Source organism: Galeopterus variegatus, unplaced genomic scaffold (assembly GCF_000696425.1).
Source record: "Galeopterus variegatus unplaced genomic scaffold, G_variegatus-3.0.2 Scaffold1618, whole genome shotgun sequence".
Lineage (NCBI taxonomy): Eukaryota > Metazoa > Chordata > Mammalia > Dermoptera > Cynocephalidae > Galeopterus > Galeopterus variegatus.
In genome coordinates, this window is record NW_007727729.1 from 310,858 (window position 1) to 329,158 (window position 18,301).

General features: G+C 39.6%; 1 protein-coding gene across 1 annotated transcript; it reads right to left on the reverse strand.

The window, feature by feature from the left end:
• Window positions 1-7,920: 7,920 nt before the first annotated feature.
• LOC103594747 (isoaspartyl peptidase/L-asparaginase-like) lies at window positions 7,921-17,825 on the reverse strand. Its single transcript, XM_008578008.1, has 3 exons — window positions 17,557-17,825; window positions 8,994-9,136; window positions 7,921-8,356 (listed from the first exon to the last, which is right to left on the reverse strand). Exons 1-3 carry the CDS (start codon window positions 17,783-17,785, stop codon window positions 8,195-8,197), a joined length of 534 nt encoding a protein of 177 aa, XP_008576230.1. The 5' UTR covers window positions 17,786-17,825; the 3' UTR covers window positions 7,921-8,194.
• Between the last annotated feature and the right edge of the window lie 476 nt (window positions 17,826-18,301).

Genomic DNA, 18,301 nt, shown 5'->3' on the forward strand with positions numbered 1-18,301 from the left:
CATGAACTTGTGGAGTAGCTCCAGGCTGGGGAAGCACTCCTGCCCCTGCCTGCCATCTTGGGAGGTGTCTGGAGTCTCCCTCTGCATCTGGCTCTGCCCTTTATATATCATTGTCCAGGGTCTTGTTCCTTGTGGCTCAGGTACTGGATACAAACCCTCTCCTCCTGCATGGACAACCAGCCCCTATGCTTTTCTTTTGAGTGTGCAAGGCTCTCTTCCTTCTTACTTCATCGTGTTCTTTGTTCAAAACAGTGGGATGACTTCAGTCCACTTAGACCTGGCATCTTGTCTGTCCCCTTGGTTTCTGAAGACACCCTAGAACCTGACTGTAGCCTCATCTTCTGACGGCCACCCCCTACCCCCCAAATATGAGTTCCCTCTGGCTGAGACATTGTTTTCTTTACTCAGGTCTCTCAGGACTCACAGGACCACCCACCTTGCTATCTGATGTATTCAATAGACCTGACCCATCTCTAAGCACAATTTGGCACTAGCTCTACCTCTCAGCAGAGCTGCACCTAAATTAAACCAGAACACACAATTGTCCATTTTTTTGTGCTGTCAGCCTGACATATGAATATGAGGATCTCCAGTAACACATTTCATTATCAGTTACAACAGATGCCTTATATGATTTTAAAGCCTATTCCCCCATGAAGTGCTTTTCTTATAAGATTTGAAGAGTAGATGTCCAATGTCCCTTTATTGACAGAACTGGGATCCTGGGACGGTGGGGCTGGGGTGATTTCCAAGATCCCTGCCCTAGTGGTGTTGCCCCACTGCTGATATCTGAGCTCCAGGAGATGGGGAGGTAACAGAGGCAGTTTTGAGAAGGGAGTGCTGCAGACAAGTCCAGCCTGATGGTCCTCCTGAGACATCCTATGAAGGAGGCTAGGGTGAGATCAGGGTCCATGGAAGGGAAACCAGGCAAATCAGAAGCAAGTGTGGAGATGTACAGCAGAGACAAAGAAGTGATGCCCTCAGGCAAATTCCCAGAGTTGCAGAGGCAGGCATTTAGAAACTCTGAGATGCTGAGGAATTCCTGAGGAGATGGTTGAAGGGATGGGAGGGACTGTATTAGGATCCAACAGAACCTCCCCAATACCATCCATATGGAACTGCAAAGTGCTTGCAGAGTCTGACAACTGGTATCCCAGAGACTGAACCTGTTCCACAGCATATTTTGTTTCATTGTTGTTCTTTGCAATGAATTTGCTACCTGTATTTAAAAATAATATTTTTCATTAAAAATATAGATTACCAGCTTTTTGTTAAAAAAAAAAATAGTATCTTCCAAGGTTAGTGACAGTTGGTTAGATGTAAGGAGCAGCTGGCCCTCGGGTGAGGCATGAGATTCTCCATCGTTCCACCTTATACCCCCCACTGTGTACTGAACGCTGATTGAGCATTTTTTGTTTTTTGTGCAACTATTTGTCATCTGTGTTCTCTAACTGATGTTGCCAGCCTTTCCCTAGGAGCAAAATGAGTGTCTGACACATATGCTAAGTTAAAAAAGACAGCATATCATGAAAAATGGTCTATGGGCAGTTAAGTCAAGAGATTCAGGTTTGTGTATCAGGACCTTCAGCAATGAGCGTTGTTGCCTCAGACAAGTCACTCCACTTCTCCAGCACTGGTAATCTTCTATAAAGTGGGGGGATTGGGCCACATCAGTATTTTTCAAACCAAACATTAGTGTTCACCAGAAACTAATAGGTGTTCCATAAAAAATAAAATGAGTAAAATAAATTTTTTCTTGAAAATACATTTTTAACTATATTGGTTTACAAAAACATGAAGCCTGCTTCATTTCATATTGCAGACTCTATCCTGTCAACTCCCTAATATATATCGCCAGACTGGAATTCCATTCTCCACATAAATTTGATATATTTTATTCTTCTTGCTGTCTTCACTTAGATGTGTCACAAGCATATTAAAATTAACACATTTAAATCCATAATCTTGATCCCCCAAGTCCTCGTTTCACACCCTACTCCCAGATATCAAAATCATAAATCTCGTTCCTGGTGGTACTGGCTCCAGTGGTGGACTTCTGCCCCTGACCTCCTATTCCTGGAATGCTGTTCTTATGGAAATGAAGAAAATAAATGGCTTAATTGTTATTTTACTCAAAAGCATAATAGACAATAGTTACTCCAGACATTGGTGTCCCTTTTCCATGTTCAAAATGCTCAACTTTGAATTATCTACCTGGTGATTGAGGTAGGGCAAAGATTTCTATCTTCATAAGGAAACAGAAGCTGAGAAAGTTTTGGTGATATCTCCAGTCATACCAGTTTGTAGCAGATTTGGTACTAAAATACAGGAAATGTGCATTCCAGCCCTTTCTACCATATAAAAATAATTTAGGAGTGAGTTGTGAAACATTGAAATTCTGAATACTGGCAGAATCCCCACCAAGAAGAAGACCATCACGATGTGCCACCTGGACCTTGGACTTCTCAGCCTCCAAAACTCGTGAATGGACCTTAAAATAATTATAGTGATTATCCTGAGTGGAAGAAGCCAGACAAGACCTCCGGTCAAGATGGTGGAATAGACGGTCCCTAGCATCACTCTCTCCCACAAATCAACAGATTTACAACTATAAAAACATAACATCAAGTGCATACGGAACGGGGAGACATCCACCAGGGAAGGCAGAAGCTCCGCGGAGACCACATGCCCTGTGGGTCCACCATCATATGATCGAGCAGATAGGATTCACCACCGCCACTGGGCTCCATTCCCAGCCTGGCCCAGTGCATGCAGAGTGGGGAGATGTCCGGCAGGGGAGGTGGAGGCTCCGCAGAAACCACACACACTCTGGGGCTGCCACTGCGTGATCCAGCAGGTAGGCTTCACTGCAGGTACCTGGCTTGATTCCCAGCATGGAGCATGGTGACATCTGGCAGGGGAGGCGGGAACTCTGTGGGGACCACACCGCCGCCGCACAATCCAGCAGCCCAGCCCAGTGCTCGCAGAGCGGGGAGACATCCAGCGGGGGAGGCAGAACCTCCACAGAGACCACACCGCTGCCACCGGCTCTATCCCAAGCCTGGCCCAGTGTGCATGGAGCACGGAGACATCCACCAGGGGAAGGGGAAGCTCTGCAGAGACCACATGCTCTGCGGTGCCTCCGCACATCCCAGCAGCCCAGCCCAGTGCGCGCGGAACAGGGAGATGTCCACCATGGGAGGTGGAAGCTCAGCAGAGACCACACGCCCTGCAGTATCGACCCGTGACCCAGCAGCCTGGCCAAGTCCAAGCTGACCAGAGAGGTGGCTCCTCGGAGAGGCCCAAGACCTGAGGCAACCACACACACAAGGCACTAGTGGCCAACTTAGTAGTCACTGACATAGCCATACCAAATTGGCAACCCCAGCAACATCTTAGTCAGACAATAGTGTCAAACCTGTNCGGTGTTGTGCCCGCACCGCGCTCAACCAGTGAGCGGGAACCGGTCTCCACATGGGATCCACACCCTTGGCGGGAGCGCCACCGCGCTCCCAGGTGGCGCACTCTCCAGTGCACCACCAGGCCGGCCCAAAAATACAATTTTTAATGGCTGCTTAGTAATTTATGGATATACTGCAATTGTCTTGTATATTAATACTATTTCTTCAAATTTGCTATTTTAAAGATAATACCAATTTATAGGAAGTTAAATAACTTTTAGTGTTTAGAGTGTAATCTACTCGATAATATTTGGTAAATCACAGATTTGTAGTGGTTATTACAGTGTGTTTCTGCAACCTATTTCTATTGGCAGTTTATAATTTAAAGGATTTTAATAGTGCTGAATGATTCCTCTCCCAGCAATGATGAATATTTGTATGGAGCTTTGAGTTTAGAAAATGCTAGTAAGACCATATGTAGGACAATTAACATTTCATGATGAGACACTTTAGAGTGAACACATTTGAATCCCTTGTGTTTCTACTGAAACTTGCAATTGGCTGAATTATTAGGTCAGAGCACACAATGTGTAGTAATTTTAGATTAACACTAAGGAGATGCATAATTTGAAAACTATTTTACGCAAACTGTAGGTTTAATAATGCTAATAACTACAGATGCATCATTCAAGTAGTGGTTTTAGACCAACAAAATATTATCATGTACTTTGTATTTGCAATGGATCTTTTCTGTGTTTACTGTATTTGCTTTGTGCTTGTAGTTTGCATTACTGATTTTAAATGAATAAAGTCTAATAGATGTAGCTATTTATGGTACAGAGTAGAAAATCTGGACCACCTGCCTCTATTGGCATGTTTGTTTTTATTACTGTTGAAATAAAATAATTAAGAACATTAAAGAAAACTGTGTCAACATATTTGTGTTAAAACAGTAGCATATACTAGAAGAATTACCTTCTTTATTTCTTGATATCGATTCCTTTCTAATCATCTAGTTATGGTGTAGCTGTAAAGCAACTACTGGTTTATTTAATCTAGAAAGAAGAAAAATGGGTGGAGAGGTAAAAAAAATGCATAAAGTTTTACTTAAACCAACCATTAATTTATTTTAAGCTCAGATGTGGAGAAAAAAAAAAAGAAAGAAGAAAAATGGGTGGAGAGTTAAAAAATGCATAAAGTTTTACTTAAACCAACCATTAATTTATTTTAAGCTCAGATGTGGAGAGCTCCAGCTATTGTGCTGCAAATAAGTTATAACAAATCCAAGATATTGATCCTCTAAGCCCTCAGGACAGTCATCTTGGCCCCTTTGGTCATCCTCATCCATTCATTACAGCCTGCTGTGACAATACTGTCATTTTCTATGTAAGCCAGGAGTTATAGAAGGAAGAGGGGATAACACTGTTGGTAATTAGACAAAGCAAGACTCAACCAGTGTAGCTACCAGATAAAACGTTAGTAAAATAAGAATATTCTGTGATGTTATTTATAAAGCTTTGTGTCCTAAGGTAACTGGTGTGTATTTACATTAAAGTTTTTATATTTGTGAAAAAAAAAATCATATATGATTTCACCTCTTGCTTTATTATTCATTAAATTAACAATCTGTTTGAATTCTCCATCCTAGATAGTGATCACTAGTTTCATTATTTTTTGTCCTAATTACATGTTTGGCATTTTGCCAAATTTTGAAAACATTTTTACTAAACCTAGAAAATTTCCATTGTCTTTTGTAAACATTGTATTAATAGGATCATGAAAAAAATCATTAGGCTTGGCTAAATATTGGACACATTATATTAGTCTTTCAAGAACAATACACTGATGTATTATATTCTTGTCTTTTTCTGGTTTATCAATTGTCTGTTTATTCAGCCTCTTCTCTACAATTCCTATAACTGTATGTGTGCTTTTTTTGTGTGTGATTCTTCATGATTTGCAATTAAATCTTCCTTTAGTGAAGAATATACAGTTACAGAGATTTCATTTGACCTGTTAAAGTTGTGGATTTGGTGAGAATAATTTTCTTACTAATTTTCATTGTTTTGATAAGTAATTAAACCTCACTTAACAAGGAATTTGTAATGTCCTGTTTGTGAATTTTATGTGGGTCATCCTGGAAAGACTGCTTACTTTTATTGTTTGCAGTTTTAAAAAATATAAGCAGACTGCTTCATTGAAGATTTTCACTTCATTTTTCCTTTCAGTTTTTTTTTTCTTTTGTGAGCTCCACCTTAGTATTCTTTTTCTATCAAAATCTTGATTTACACTCATTTTCAATAATCTAGGGATTAAAAAGTAAAATGCAACTACATCCCAAGTGTACAAAACTAAAATATATTTTCATCAAAAATAGAGCAAATCTAAAAAAATTGAAAAAACAAAACTTGCAAATATAATTTCTAAAAGTTTGTTATAAAAAACATGAAATTGTTTATTAATACTAAAGTCAAGACATGAATTATAACGAAGGAATATAATATTTTAAGTCAAAATTACTTAAAAGCTGAAAATTTTAATATATTTTTGAAATTAACTATCTTTTACATACTTTTTATCAAAACAAAACCATTCGTAATTCTAATATTCAATGTCCTTTAGTTGCCAACACAATGAGTTGTCTAGACCTGTGCTGTCCACTATAGTAGCTGCCAGCTACATGTGGCTACTGAGTTACTGCTAGCTAAATGTGGCTAGTCTGGGTTGAGATGTTCTATAAGTATAAAATATACATCAGATTTTGAATATTTAGTATGAAAAAAGTATAAGATATCTCATAAGTAATTTCTTATATCGACTACATATTGAAACAATATTTTGAATATATTTGGTTAAGTAAAATATGCTATTAATTTCACCTGTTTCTTTTGTTTTTTAAATGTAGCTACTAGAACATGTAAAATTACATATGTGGCTCTGACTGTATTTCTGTTGGACAGTACTCAGCTAGACCCTCACATACACAAATTTAAAGAGTCATAGTCCCCATGCATGACACTTGCAGACACCGTACTACTTGATGAATACCTTCAGAACTACAAATTGAAACATGTAGAGAGGCAAGAAAATGGACACTTGGTACTACAGGAAAACAAAACTTTGTGAGGCAAGAATCTATTGGATGAGTTAATCAATTTCAATTAATTTGTCTTTTCCTCTTACCTAAGTCCTTCCACTGATCAAATCTTCCCCACAGTCCAAAGCAGTGTTCATTTCTGATATCAGCAGTGACACAACCCACAAACTTTGGACTCAAGTGGCTTTTGTTTCCAAGACATAGAGCAAGAGATGTGGAGAAGCCTTTTCCTGGTGGCTGAATGGTGTTAGTCACAAGAGTGAATAATTAGGGTTATGGGTCACACTGTGCCAATGCTGAGTGACAAAGTTGTCCCATGTGTTTTGTAATAAATCAATTGTTTTGTGTATTTGTGATATGAGAACGTTTAAAGTGTAGGGCCCAGGGCAGAAGCCCCTTTTGCTTATATCTAGGAGCGGCATCAATTGGTGGAGATGTGTTTTTACAGAGCTTTTAGAAAGCTATGTGGCGATATCATTTAAAGTGAATATAAACCATCGATAAGGCAACCCTATTCCTGTGACTCTAGCCCATGGGCACAACAGCATACTTGGTAAGGCTACTAACATATGGCTGATATTGTAAATCATATTCTTAATCTGGAGGACACATCATAACTACCTGGGAAATTGTTTTGTAATATACCGGCCTGGCCTTTCTACCTCAGATCTATTAAAACTGATTCTTTAGGGAAGTGGCCCAGGCATACATATTTTGAAAATGTTCCCTAGGTGATTCTAAAGTATACCTCTAGTTAAATATTCCTACTCTAAAAAAGTATGCAGAGTTAATAGATTAAAATCCATTATAAATTCCCAGGCCATATTCAATTTAATTTTCTAATTTTGCTTTAAATAAGGGGGCTTTTATTAGGGATTTTGAAATGTGTAAAACAGAAAACTGTTATTTAGAACACATGATGAATTTAAATTTTTAAGAGTTGTACTGATTTCTCCAGACTATGAAAGAGTGCTTAAATAAGTTCATAAGGTACTGATGGAGTTTGGATGTGTTGTCCCCTCCAAAACTCATGTGGAAATTTGATCTCCAATGTGGCAGTGTTGGAAACTGACTGAGTCATGGGGGTAGATCCCTCATGAATGGATTAATGCTCTCCTTGGGGGAGGGGGGATAAATGAGTGAGTTCTCACTCTGTTAGTTCCCTCGAGAGCTTGTTGTTTAAAAGACCCTGGCACCTCCTCTCTCTCTCTTGCTTCTTCTCGCCATGTGATCTGCTTGTACCTGCTGGCTGCTTGCCACTTTCCGCCACGAGTAGAAGCAGCCTGAGGCCCATGCCATATGCAGCTGTCCCAGAATTGTAAGCCAAATAAATCTCTCTTTTTTATAAATTATCCAGTCTCAGTTAATTCTGTTATAGCAATACAAAACAGACTAAAACAGATAGATACACTATATCACAGAGAACCTGTGTTGTCTATTTAAGATAACCAACTGATCAAAAAGCATACAGATAAGTGATACAAAGCATTCTTCTATTAAATCATGTCAGAGAGGGAACTCTATTAGCCTAAAGGGAGTTATTATTCGGAGGAGTAATAAACGAAGTTAAATTTAAGAAACTAAAAAACGTTTTTTCCACAACTTGATCTGAATTATTTAAGAAATGTAGATAATCAGATATTTGCCAAACTTTCACACTTTAATAACTTCCAAAAACGTGGGCCGCAGAGAAGACTTACTTTTCACAGTCTGATTTCTGAGCACCTTTCTCACGTTTCTCCTTCTCCAGGTGTTTTTTGTTTCTCTCTGTCACCAGCTTTTCTCCAGGTATCTCTGGAATCCCCATGGCTGCTGCAAATTTTTCTGCACCTTGGTTAGTCAGAAAGCAATGAGGTGTCTGAGCCAGAAAGAAAAGAGAAAATGTTTTTTGTCTTGAAAATTGTTAACCTTTTTAACTATTCCAATTGTGTGGTAATAATTACTTCTTTCTGGGTGCAAAGGCAAAAACGTAAATTCCACTGACTTGCTTTTCTAAATGCTGAAAAGAGCCTGGCTCTCTGAGTTTTTGCATTAAAACCCCCCCCCCCAAATTGATGGAATATTACTAGGAATGTGACTTACATATGATGTTACGTCTACAGAACAAAAACCCCCAAATTGATGGAATATTACTAGGAATGTGACTTACATATGATGTTACGTCTACAGAACTTAATCCATTTTTATTTAACACATGCTATTAAATAGTTGGTCTGTTCAATTTGTATGTGCTGTGCTATATGTGTGGAAAGAAGGCTGAAGAAAATACAGGAAGATAATGTAATCTGGTCAAGTGATTACTCGTCATGCTATATCATCAATAGGGTCGGAATCTTGGCTGACTTGAGAAGTTCAAACAACACTGCTTCTGTTTTTATATATATATTTTTAGAAGAACAGTGATCTAAAGTATTTCTCCAGTCAGACCTCTTTTGTAAATCACCAAAGTACAGCAGTAACAATTACTTAGGAAAAAATACTTTAGTCATATATACCTTTTCCATAACAAGCCGTGCAAGTTTAATGGGATTTGCTACACAGCGGACTGCAGACACTGCGCCTGCAGACAGGTCTTTTCCATCCATGATACTAGCATCCATTTCAACCTCACCATTTACATTCAAGACAGATCCACAACCTAAAACCAAGAAGTTGAAAAGCAGGAATTAAGGATTTAGAAATGGCTCCAGATTTTCCTCTAATCTGCTCCTTTTTATTCAACCTCCATTCCACTGCTGAAGGAACATTTTTTTTTGAAGCTCTTTCAACGAGAAAATGGAGGGGACACATCTGGGTGGGAGGGGGGAGAGGGAGGAGGGAGGGAGGTTTTGGTGATGGGACACAATAACTAACTATATTGTATATTGACAAAAAAAAAAAAAAAAAACGAAGGAACATTTTTTAAAACTCAAATCTGACTTGGCACCCCATGGTCTGCAAAATAAAAAGTACGAAGCCCTCTCTGATATATGTATGGCCTCAGACCTTCTTTTCCAGCTTCATCTCCTCTCCTGGCTACATTTTACTGAAATATGAGGCTTCCATGAATATACCACAAGCTCTCATTACTCTGTGCCTTTGCACATACTGTTCTCTTTACCAGCAGCATCCTTACTCCAAGTTTCTCTGCCTAGATAATGCCTACAAATCAAGATATGCCCTTAACCTCTTAGTTCCTCTGTTTCCTCATCTGTAAAATGCGGTAAGAAGATCAAATTATTTAATCCTCACAACCACCAATCATGTAGATAATGCATTCTAAACACTTAGGGTGGTGCCTGGCATGCATAGGCAAGCAGTAAATGTTAGCTGTTCTGATTATGTGCAGCTTAACAAATAAGGAAACCAAAAAAGCAACGTTCCCAATATCGAATGTCTATTAGGTGAAGAGTGAGGAATCAGATCCAGGTCTGTGGCTTAGATACCTTCTTCCTTCTGTTAAAGAAGCTCACATCTTTTCCACCGTAGCTTGATGCCTTAGTGGGTTGCCAAATAAAACCCAACTTTATAGAAACAGTTTTTTCAGGGTTACAGGAGAGTATTAAGCCAGAAACTTTTATGAGATGGATAATTTAAGAAAAATTAGTTTCTTAAAATTAATTTTAATAACTATAAGAGCAATACAAGCTGTGTTTTGGGTAGAGAATGCAATGCTTTACTAATTAGGAGAATTACACTCCATTTGCTTGGCTAATGTGAAAGCGATTGACTAAGAATATCAAACCTAAGACCTTTACTTCATTTGGGTTATGGCAATGCTAATTTTCTTAGCTAAATTTGTATCAAAGAAAGAAAAGACCATATTACGGCTACAAAAAATACTGTAACATTGTTTACTAACCTAGTACATACTGGGCACTACACTATTTGTTGAGTAATTGTCATTAAAAGGGAAACGAATGCAACAGAATTTTCTTTATGCAAAATGGATTAGGCGTATTAGAAGATACGGGGGGAAGGAACACCATTAAATGTATGATAGGCCATGAAACGTTTTGTGGGTAAAAATAAAATAAAAGACTACTTCCTTCCAATCCAAGGTATATCAAGTGAGTGCTTAGCTAGTCAGAAGTAACAGAAATACCTCTCAAAGAGGTTTTGAATTCAGTTGAGAAGACAAGAAACATGGAATTATAAAAGTCAGTGTAACGTTAAAGTTATATTATGTGGACTTTTAGCCAAGACAGAGTCACAGGGACAGACTTAGTTTCCTGCCTTAAACAACTAGAAAGATGGATGAAAAATATGAAACAGTGATTGTTCAGACAACAGGCTGTGCAGTATGGTGATCCCTGAGAGAGAAGAAACAAAGAGAAGGCCCTACAAGTGCCCAGCTTTCTGCCTGGCCCATTTCCAGTATGCACAGTGGAGAGGGGAACCCAAACAAAGCATAGTGGTTTTTCTAGTGGTTTTCCCAAGTTGAGGAGACAGAGTAGAGAATTTGGGAAGCCAGGGTGGCTAGAGTTTGTGGGGCTGAGTACTTGAAAGGAGACAGCTGCACACAGAGAGAAAGCAAGCAAGCGAGGGCTCTATCTCTGCGGATGGGACTCTCTTTCAGCTGAGTACTGATCAGTGCAAGTATATGAGGCAAGGAAAGTGCCACAAGAAAGGAGTTGGTGAAACCATCCCTGGAGCTCACACAGGGCTGGGAACACTTCATGTTCATACAAGCCCGAGTGGAAAAATCTCATAATACACGGTGTAGTGTTCATAGTATCTTCCATCAGCAGTAAGGCAAAATCAGGCTAGAATAAAGGCTGCTCTGGTCCCACTTAACAAAGCTTAAAGGTAAGCTTCAAATGAATCAAATTGTTTTCAAGGAACTTAACTGCTTCTCAGAACAAAGCTCAAGAATATTTAAAGGATTACAAAAATATCTGGCACCTGACAAGGTAAAATTTACAATGTCTAGCATCCAATAAGAAATTACCAGGAACACACAAAGATATAGGAAAATATGACCTATAATGAGGGGGGAAAGTCAATCAACAGTAACAGATTCAGAAATTACACAAATGATAGACATATGTACCAGCATGTGGAGAAAAATATAAAAGAATGCAAATAGAACTAGACTTTTTAAAAGTCTGAAATAAAAAAATACTGATGAGAGTAATAGCAAGCAGATAAGACACTGCAGCAAAAAAGAAAAGTGAATTTGAAGACAAGGAACAGAAATGATGCAAAGTAAAAAACAGAGACAACAAAAAAAGAAAAAAGACTGAAGAAAAAAACCCCCAGAGAATCATTGAGCTCAGGGACAATTTCTATAGAAATAGAAGATATGAACATTATTAACCAAATAGACTGTACTGAGACTTAAAGAACTCCCGATCCAATAACAGCAGAATGTACATTCTTTTCAAGTGAAGATGAAATGTTTGCCCTGATAGGCTGTATTCTAGGCCAAAAATAAACTTTACAAAGTTTAAAAGAATGCAAATCACACGAAGTATGTCTTTTGATCATACTAGCAACTACAATCAGTAACAGATATTTGTAAAATCCCCAAGCATTTGGAAATTAAATATCACACTTTTTAAAAAAACTAATTTTAAAAATTACTTGCAATTGATACACAATAATTGTACATATTTATGGGGAAAGTGTAATATTTTGATAACTGTATACAAAGTATAATGAACAAATCAGGGTAAATAGTATATCAGTCACCTCAAACATTTATCATTTGTGCTAGGAAAATTAAAAATCTTCTCTTCTAGCTATTTGAAAGTATAGAATAAATTATTGTTAACTACGGTTACCCTACAATGCTATAAAACACTAGCTTCTTATTCCTCCTACCTAGCTGTAATTTTGTGCTTGTTAACCAACTTACCTCTATTCTCCTTTCCTCCTCTCCCTTCCCAGCCTCTAGTTGCCACTACACTACTCTCAATTTCAATGAGATTGACTTACGGAGCTTCCACATGAGTGAGAAGATGTGGTATTTATCTTTCTGTACCCTGCTTATTTTCCTTAATGTAATGTCCCCCTGGCTCATCCATGTTGCTGCAAATGACTTCATTCTTTTTTTATGGCTGAATAGTATTCCGTTATGTATATATACCGTATTTTCTTTCTTTCATCTGTTGATGGACACTTAGGTTGATTCCATATCTTGGTTATTGTGAATAGTGCTCCAATAAACATGGGAGAGCAGATATCTCTTTGACATACTGATTTCCTTTCCTTTGGATATATACCCAGTAGTGGGATTGCTGGATCATATAACAGAGTTCTATTTTTAGTTTTTTGAGGATCTTCTATACCGTTTTCCATAATGGCTGTAAGAATTACATTTCCACCAACAGTATATGAGTTCCCTTTTCTCTGTATCTTTGACAGCTGTATTAGTCTGTTTTTGTGCTGCTGTAACAGAATACCTGAGACTGGGTAATTTATAAAGAAAAGAGGTTTATTTGGCTCATGATTCTGGGATAGCTGCATGTGGGACAGGTGCGGGCCTCAGACTGATTCTACTCATGGTGGAAAGCAGCAGCGCAACTGGAGGATGCAAGAACACATGGCGAGAGGAAGCAAGACAGAGACAGAGGGGGGAGGTGCCAGCATCTTTTAAACAAACAGCTCTTGTGAGAAATGACAGAGCGAGGACTCTCTCACTACCCCCCCACCCCAGGGTATTAATCTATTCATGAGAGATCTGCCCCCCATGACCTAAATAGTTCTCAATACTGCCACAATGGGGATCAGATTTCAACATGAGCTTCGGGGGGACAACATATCCAAACTTTATCACCAGCATTTGCTATTTTTTATGTTTTTGATAATAGCCATTCTACATATATATGCCTTTTCAACAACTGGTGCTAGAACAATTATGCAAAAACTGAACTTTGATATATTCAAAACTTCTAGAAGACAACATGAGAGAATATGTTTGTAATCCTGGGTCATGCAAATATTTCTTAAGATACGACATGAAAAGCATGATGCATTACCAAAAAAAGATTGATAAATTGGACTTTTGCAAAATTGAGAATTTCTGCTCTTTGAAAGACTGTTAAGAGAAGCCACAGGCTGGGAGAAAATATCAGCAGATCACATTCATATATCTTTTTTTTTTTTTTTTTCCTTTTTGTCTTTTTTCGTGTCCGGCAACGGATTACAACCCTTAGTGTTGCGCCTGCACCCCGCTCAGCCAGTGAGCGGGAACAGGTCTGTATGTGGGATCCGAACCCTCGGCGGGAGCGCCACCGCGCTCCCAAGCGGCGCACTATAGCAGTGCGCCACCGGGCTGGCCCCACATTCATATATCTGATAAAAGATCCACATCTAGAATACATAAAGAACCCTTAAAACTCAATAATGAGAAAAAAAAAAAAAAGAAAAATCAACAAAAGACTTGAACAGTTACTTCCCTAAAGAATGTGGATTGCAAAAATGCACATGAAAAGATCTTAAACATCATTTGCCATTTAGGGAAATGCAAATTAACACTACAAGGGGATTCCACTATTTATCTATTAGAATGGCTAAAATAAAAAATACTGACAATATCCAGTGATGGTGAAGGTGTGGAGTAACAGTGACCTTCATACATTGCTGGTGGGAATGGAAAATGATAGTTACTCTGGAAAAGTTGGACAGTTTCTAATAAATTTAAATATATACTTGCCATAAGACATAGCAATCCTACTCCTAGGTATACAATCAAGAGAAATACCTTATCTTCACACAAAAACCTGCATGCAAATGTTTATGATGATTTTATTTATAATGGCCCAAAATGGAACATATCCTTCAGCTGGTAAATGGCTAAACAAACTCTGATATATTTATACAATGGAATACTACTCAACAATAAAAAGGGATAAACTACTGATACCCATGTCTATGTGGATAACACTCTAACACATTATGTTCAGTGAAGAATCAAGACTTAGGTTACATATTGTATGATTCCATCTATGACAGTCTGGAAATGGCAAAACTATAGGACTAAAAACAGATTAGTTTTTGCCAGGGCTGGGGGTGGTGGAGGTAAAGACTCAAAGGGATGTGAGAGAGTAATGAAACCATTTTACATCTTGATAGTGGTGGTGGTTACACCACTATATGCATTTGTCACAATAATAGAACTGTGCACTAAAAAGGAGATTTTATTGTATGTAAATTATACTAAAAAAAGAAGACCTGTTAAAACTGTACGGTATTAGTCTAGTGAATTCTAAACCTGGTTGTACTTAGAATCACCCTGGAATCTTCAAAACAAAGAAACAAAAAACAATTCCTAGACGCCACAGATTTTTACCTTATAGATGTCACATTAGAAGGAATTCAGAAAGAGGGTGGATAAATGGAAAAAATCCTGTTATCTCAAAAGATTCTGTGACAGCTTATAAAATTGAATTGTAGAGAGAATAACTACCTACCTAAATTGCTGTGTAAATATTGCCTAACTCCAGAGAAGGCAAAGGGTCATTATTTGGTTGCCAATCTAAGTTAAGTCTTTAAAGAATAGTTCTAGCATCAGAAGTTCAATTTTTACAGTGTTGGTATCTATTAAATAAGCTGATTTTAAATAAACTTAAGTATTATGGAACAGCTTTAAGCATAAAGTGAAATCCATATTAAAACATGAATGAATGTAAACATAGACAATGTTTTTACAAATACTCAGATAAGTTGTGTCATGAATGCTAATTATTGCCAGGGAACTCAATATCTATTGGGGGTCAGCTTTTTGTATGAAGTTCCTAAATAGTTATCCTAGAGGATTATAGCAGAGGTTGCTGGGAATGCTATTTGCTTGTATTGACCTCAGCTGGGAAAAACAAATGGCAAAACAGACCCAAGGTAGACAGGATGCTGTTAAAAGCCCCACCTTTCCTCCCCTAAATATTTGATTTCCGTCTTTGAACTCTACGCTTTTCTCCATCAATGTGCTGAATAGTAGACATCTGGGAAATTAGAGAGGAGACAGTCAGAGAGAAGGACTCTGGGTATAGGGCAAAGAAAGGAGAACTAGCTGCTCCAGTTCCCTAATCTGTACTTCCCCAACTCATGTAGATGACTCAGTTTAGTGATGGTGGAAGACCAAATGACCTGCTTCAAATGCAGGTCCTGTGTAAGTAAATGGGGGTTTGTCAGCCAAGGGGTTCCTGACTGCTAAGAGACATGTAGTTTAACGAGTCTGCCACAGAAATAGCCAGCTGCTCTCCCGGCTATCTGGTAAATTCTAGCTCAACAAATGTAACCATAAAAGTGCACTGTTATGTCTCATTCTATGGTCAGACATTTTATGTCATTCTATAGTCAGGCAAACACATAATTTTTCGTGTTAAAAAATGTTTAGCAGAGTCAAGGGGACAGAGAAAACATTCAGTAAGTATTTAATGATTAACTGGTTAAGATTTCCTGAAATTCCCTGACAGATGTTGAGTAGGTAGTATAATTCCAAGAAGTATTTTAATTCCTAGATCTTTGGTTTTCTATTTTAAAATAAAGAGGAAATGAATGCCTTCCAGCAAATTAATCTTTTTGTGCTTTAAATTTCTCGTCTGAGAAATGAGCAAAATAATTATACCTATACTCTGTATGACTGCATTTATATGAAATTCTAGAAAGTGCAAACTAATCTATAGTGACAGAAGGAGATTAATGGATGCCAGGTGCTGGAGATGAAGTGGGGAGAATTAACTCTAAAATGGTGTTTGGGCTCAGGAAACGATACCCCAAAGGGAAGGCCTCAGAAAACAGTCTTTCTCTCTGACTTCTGCCCTCCTTTCACCTGCTCCTTTTTCTCCCTGAGCAATCCACAGGAACTAGAATCCCTCTTCCCCAAGGCAGTTCGCAGAAAAACTATCAACCCTTTTCCCCCAAAGCTAGCCATAAAAACTAAAATTATTACTCTAATCTTCCTCTGTCTTTCTGTCTTAGAGTTAGAGTCAGGTCCCATAGGTTAAGGGCTCAGTCCCACAAGACTGTTCCTCACCTCAGACACCAATCCCAAGTGGTAGGTTACCCACAACTTTTGCCTGACTTGACTACAAATTGGAGGTTACCATGACCCCCTTACTAGGTTCGATTAATTTGCTAGAGTGGCTCATAGAACTCAGGGAAACACTTAATGTTTATCAGTTTATTATATAAATAAAGGATATGATAAAGGATACAGATGAATAGCCAGATGAAGAAATACACAGGGCAAAGTCTAGAAGTGTCCTGGGAGCAGGAGTTTCTGTCCCCATGGGATTGGGGTGGCCACCTGGTATGTAGATGTGTTCACCAACCCAGAAGTTCAACTCTTTAGTTCAGGATTTTTATGAAAGGTTTCATTACATAGGCATGATCAATTATTAACTCAATCTTTAGCTCCTCTCCTCTTCTGGGAGGATGGGGGGTGGGGGGTGGGGTGGGGCTGAAAATTCCAAGCCTCTAACTAGGGTTTGATCTGTGTGGTGACCAGCCCCCATCCGGGAGTCCACTAGGAGTTACCTCAGTAGGACAAAAGATGCTCTTATCACTCAGGAAATTCCAAGGGATTAGGAATTTTGTTAGGAGCTGGGGTCAAAGACCAAATAGTAGAACAAAATATTCTCCCAGCACCCCTACTGCTCAGGAAATTACAAGAGTTTTAGAAGCTCTGTGCCTGGAACTGGGAGCAGAAACCAAATATATACTTGTTATTATATCACAGTATCATAGGGGGTGATAGAAATGTTTTAAATTTTCGTTGTGGCAGTGTTTACACAGTTGTATACATTTTTCAAAACTTAAAATGAGTACAGTTTATCGTATGTAAGTAGTCTACCCCCAACGCCCCTCCCTCCCCAAATGTAATAAAAAAGCCTCTTGCTATGTAAATTCTAGGAAGCAGATTAAATAAAAAAAGGTTGCATTAATGGATTTAAACATTCATAAGCAACTTGACCAACAGGCAGAAAGAAAAATCTAGGTATTGCTATTTTTCGGCATATGTAGCTTCACCACGAAGCTGATTAGATTCATCCACACTTTAAAAAGGTTCTCTGTATTTTGGGGAGCAGCTTGACCCGACTTGGCATTACTTTCCCAGCTGAAGCACAGATTTACCTGCGTTGAACTCGGGATCATCTTCCAGGACGGTCACGGCTCCTTCCACGGCATCCACGGCGCTCGCTCCCTCCTGGAGGATGCTGTAACCCACGGTCGCGGCTCTGACGATCCCCCGGCGCACTCGCTCCTTCCGGTCCTCGGAGATGTTGCTGGCTCCGCCACCGTGGACCACGACGACGGGATTCATGTCGACGGATCCTAGGCACCAGGGAGACGAAAGCGTCATTCCAAACGGGTGCAAGAAAACCGCACGGGCATAATGTCCCCGGGAGTCAACGTGGGGACAAGGTCCAGCTTCCCTTTTGGGAAGTTGGGCTGTGCGGCCGCAGGCAATGTCTTGACGTCAGGGGCAGGAAGGGAAGGGCGGCTCCGTCTGAATTTTGCACGAAAGGCTCAAGGTGACCCTCGGCCAGCCTGGTGGGGGGACTCCGGGACCCAGAGCCCGCGCCCTCTCTTCACGGGATGCCTCGGGCCTCAGTTTCCCCGGAGAACCTCAGCCCCTGGCCCATGCTGGACCACCTGCCGGAGAGAGAAGGGGTCGCAGCTCGAGCCTGTCCTCCCGGGCTCCACGTCAGGCCTCGGTTTCCCCGGGGACGTGCCCCCTGCTGCCAGACCCGCCGAAGGGCCCGGGGCTCCCTCCCGTCTCGAACCCCCAGAACCGAGGGAGGGCGCTTCCCGCCTTCGGTTAAAAGTCCACTTTCCTTCATGTCGTTCACCATCCCCGCACCCCGGCCACTGCTCC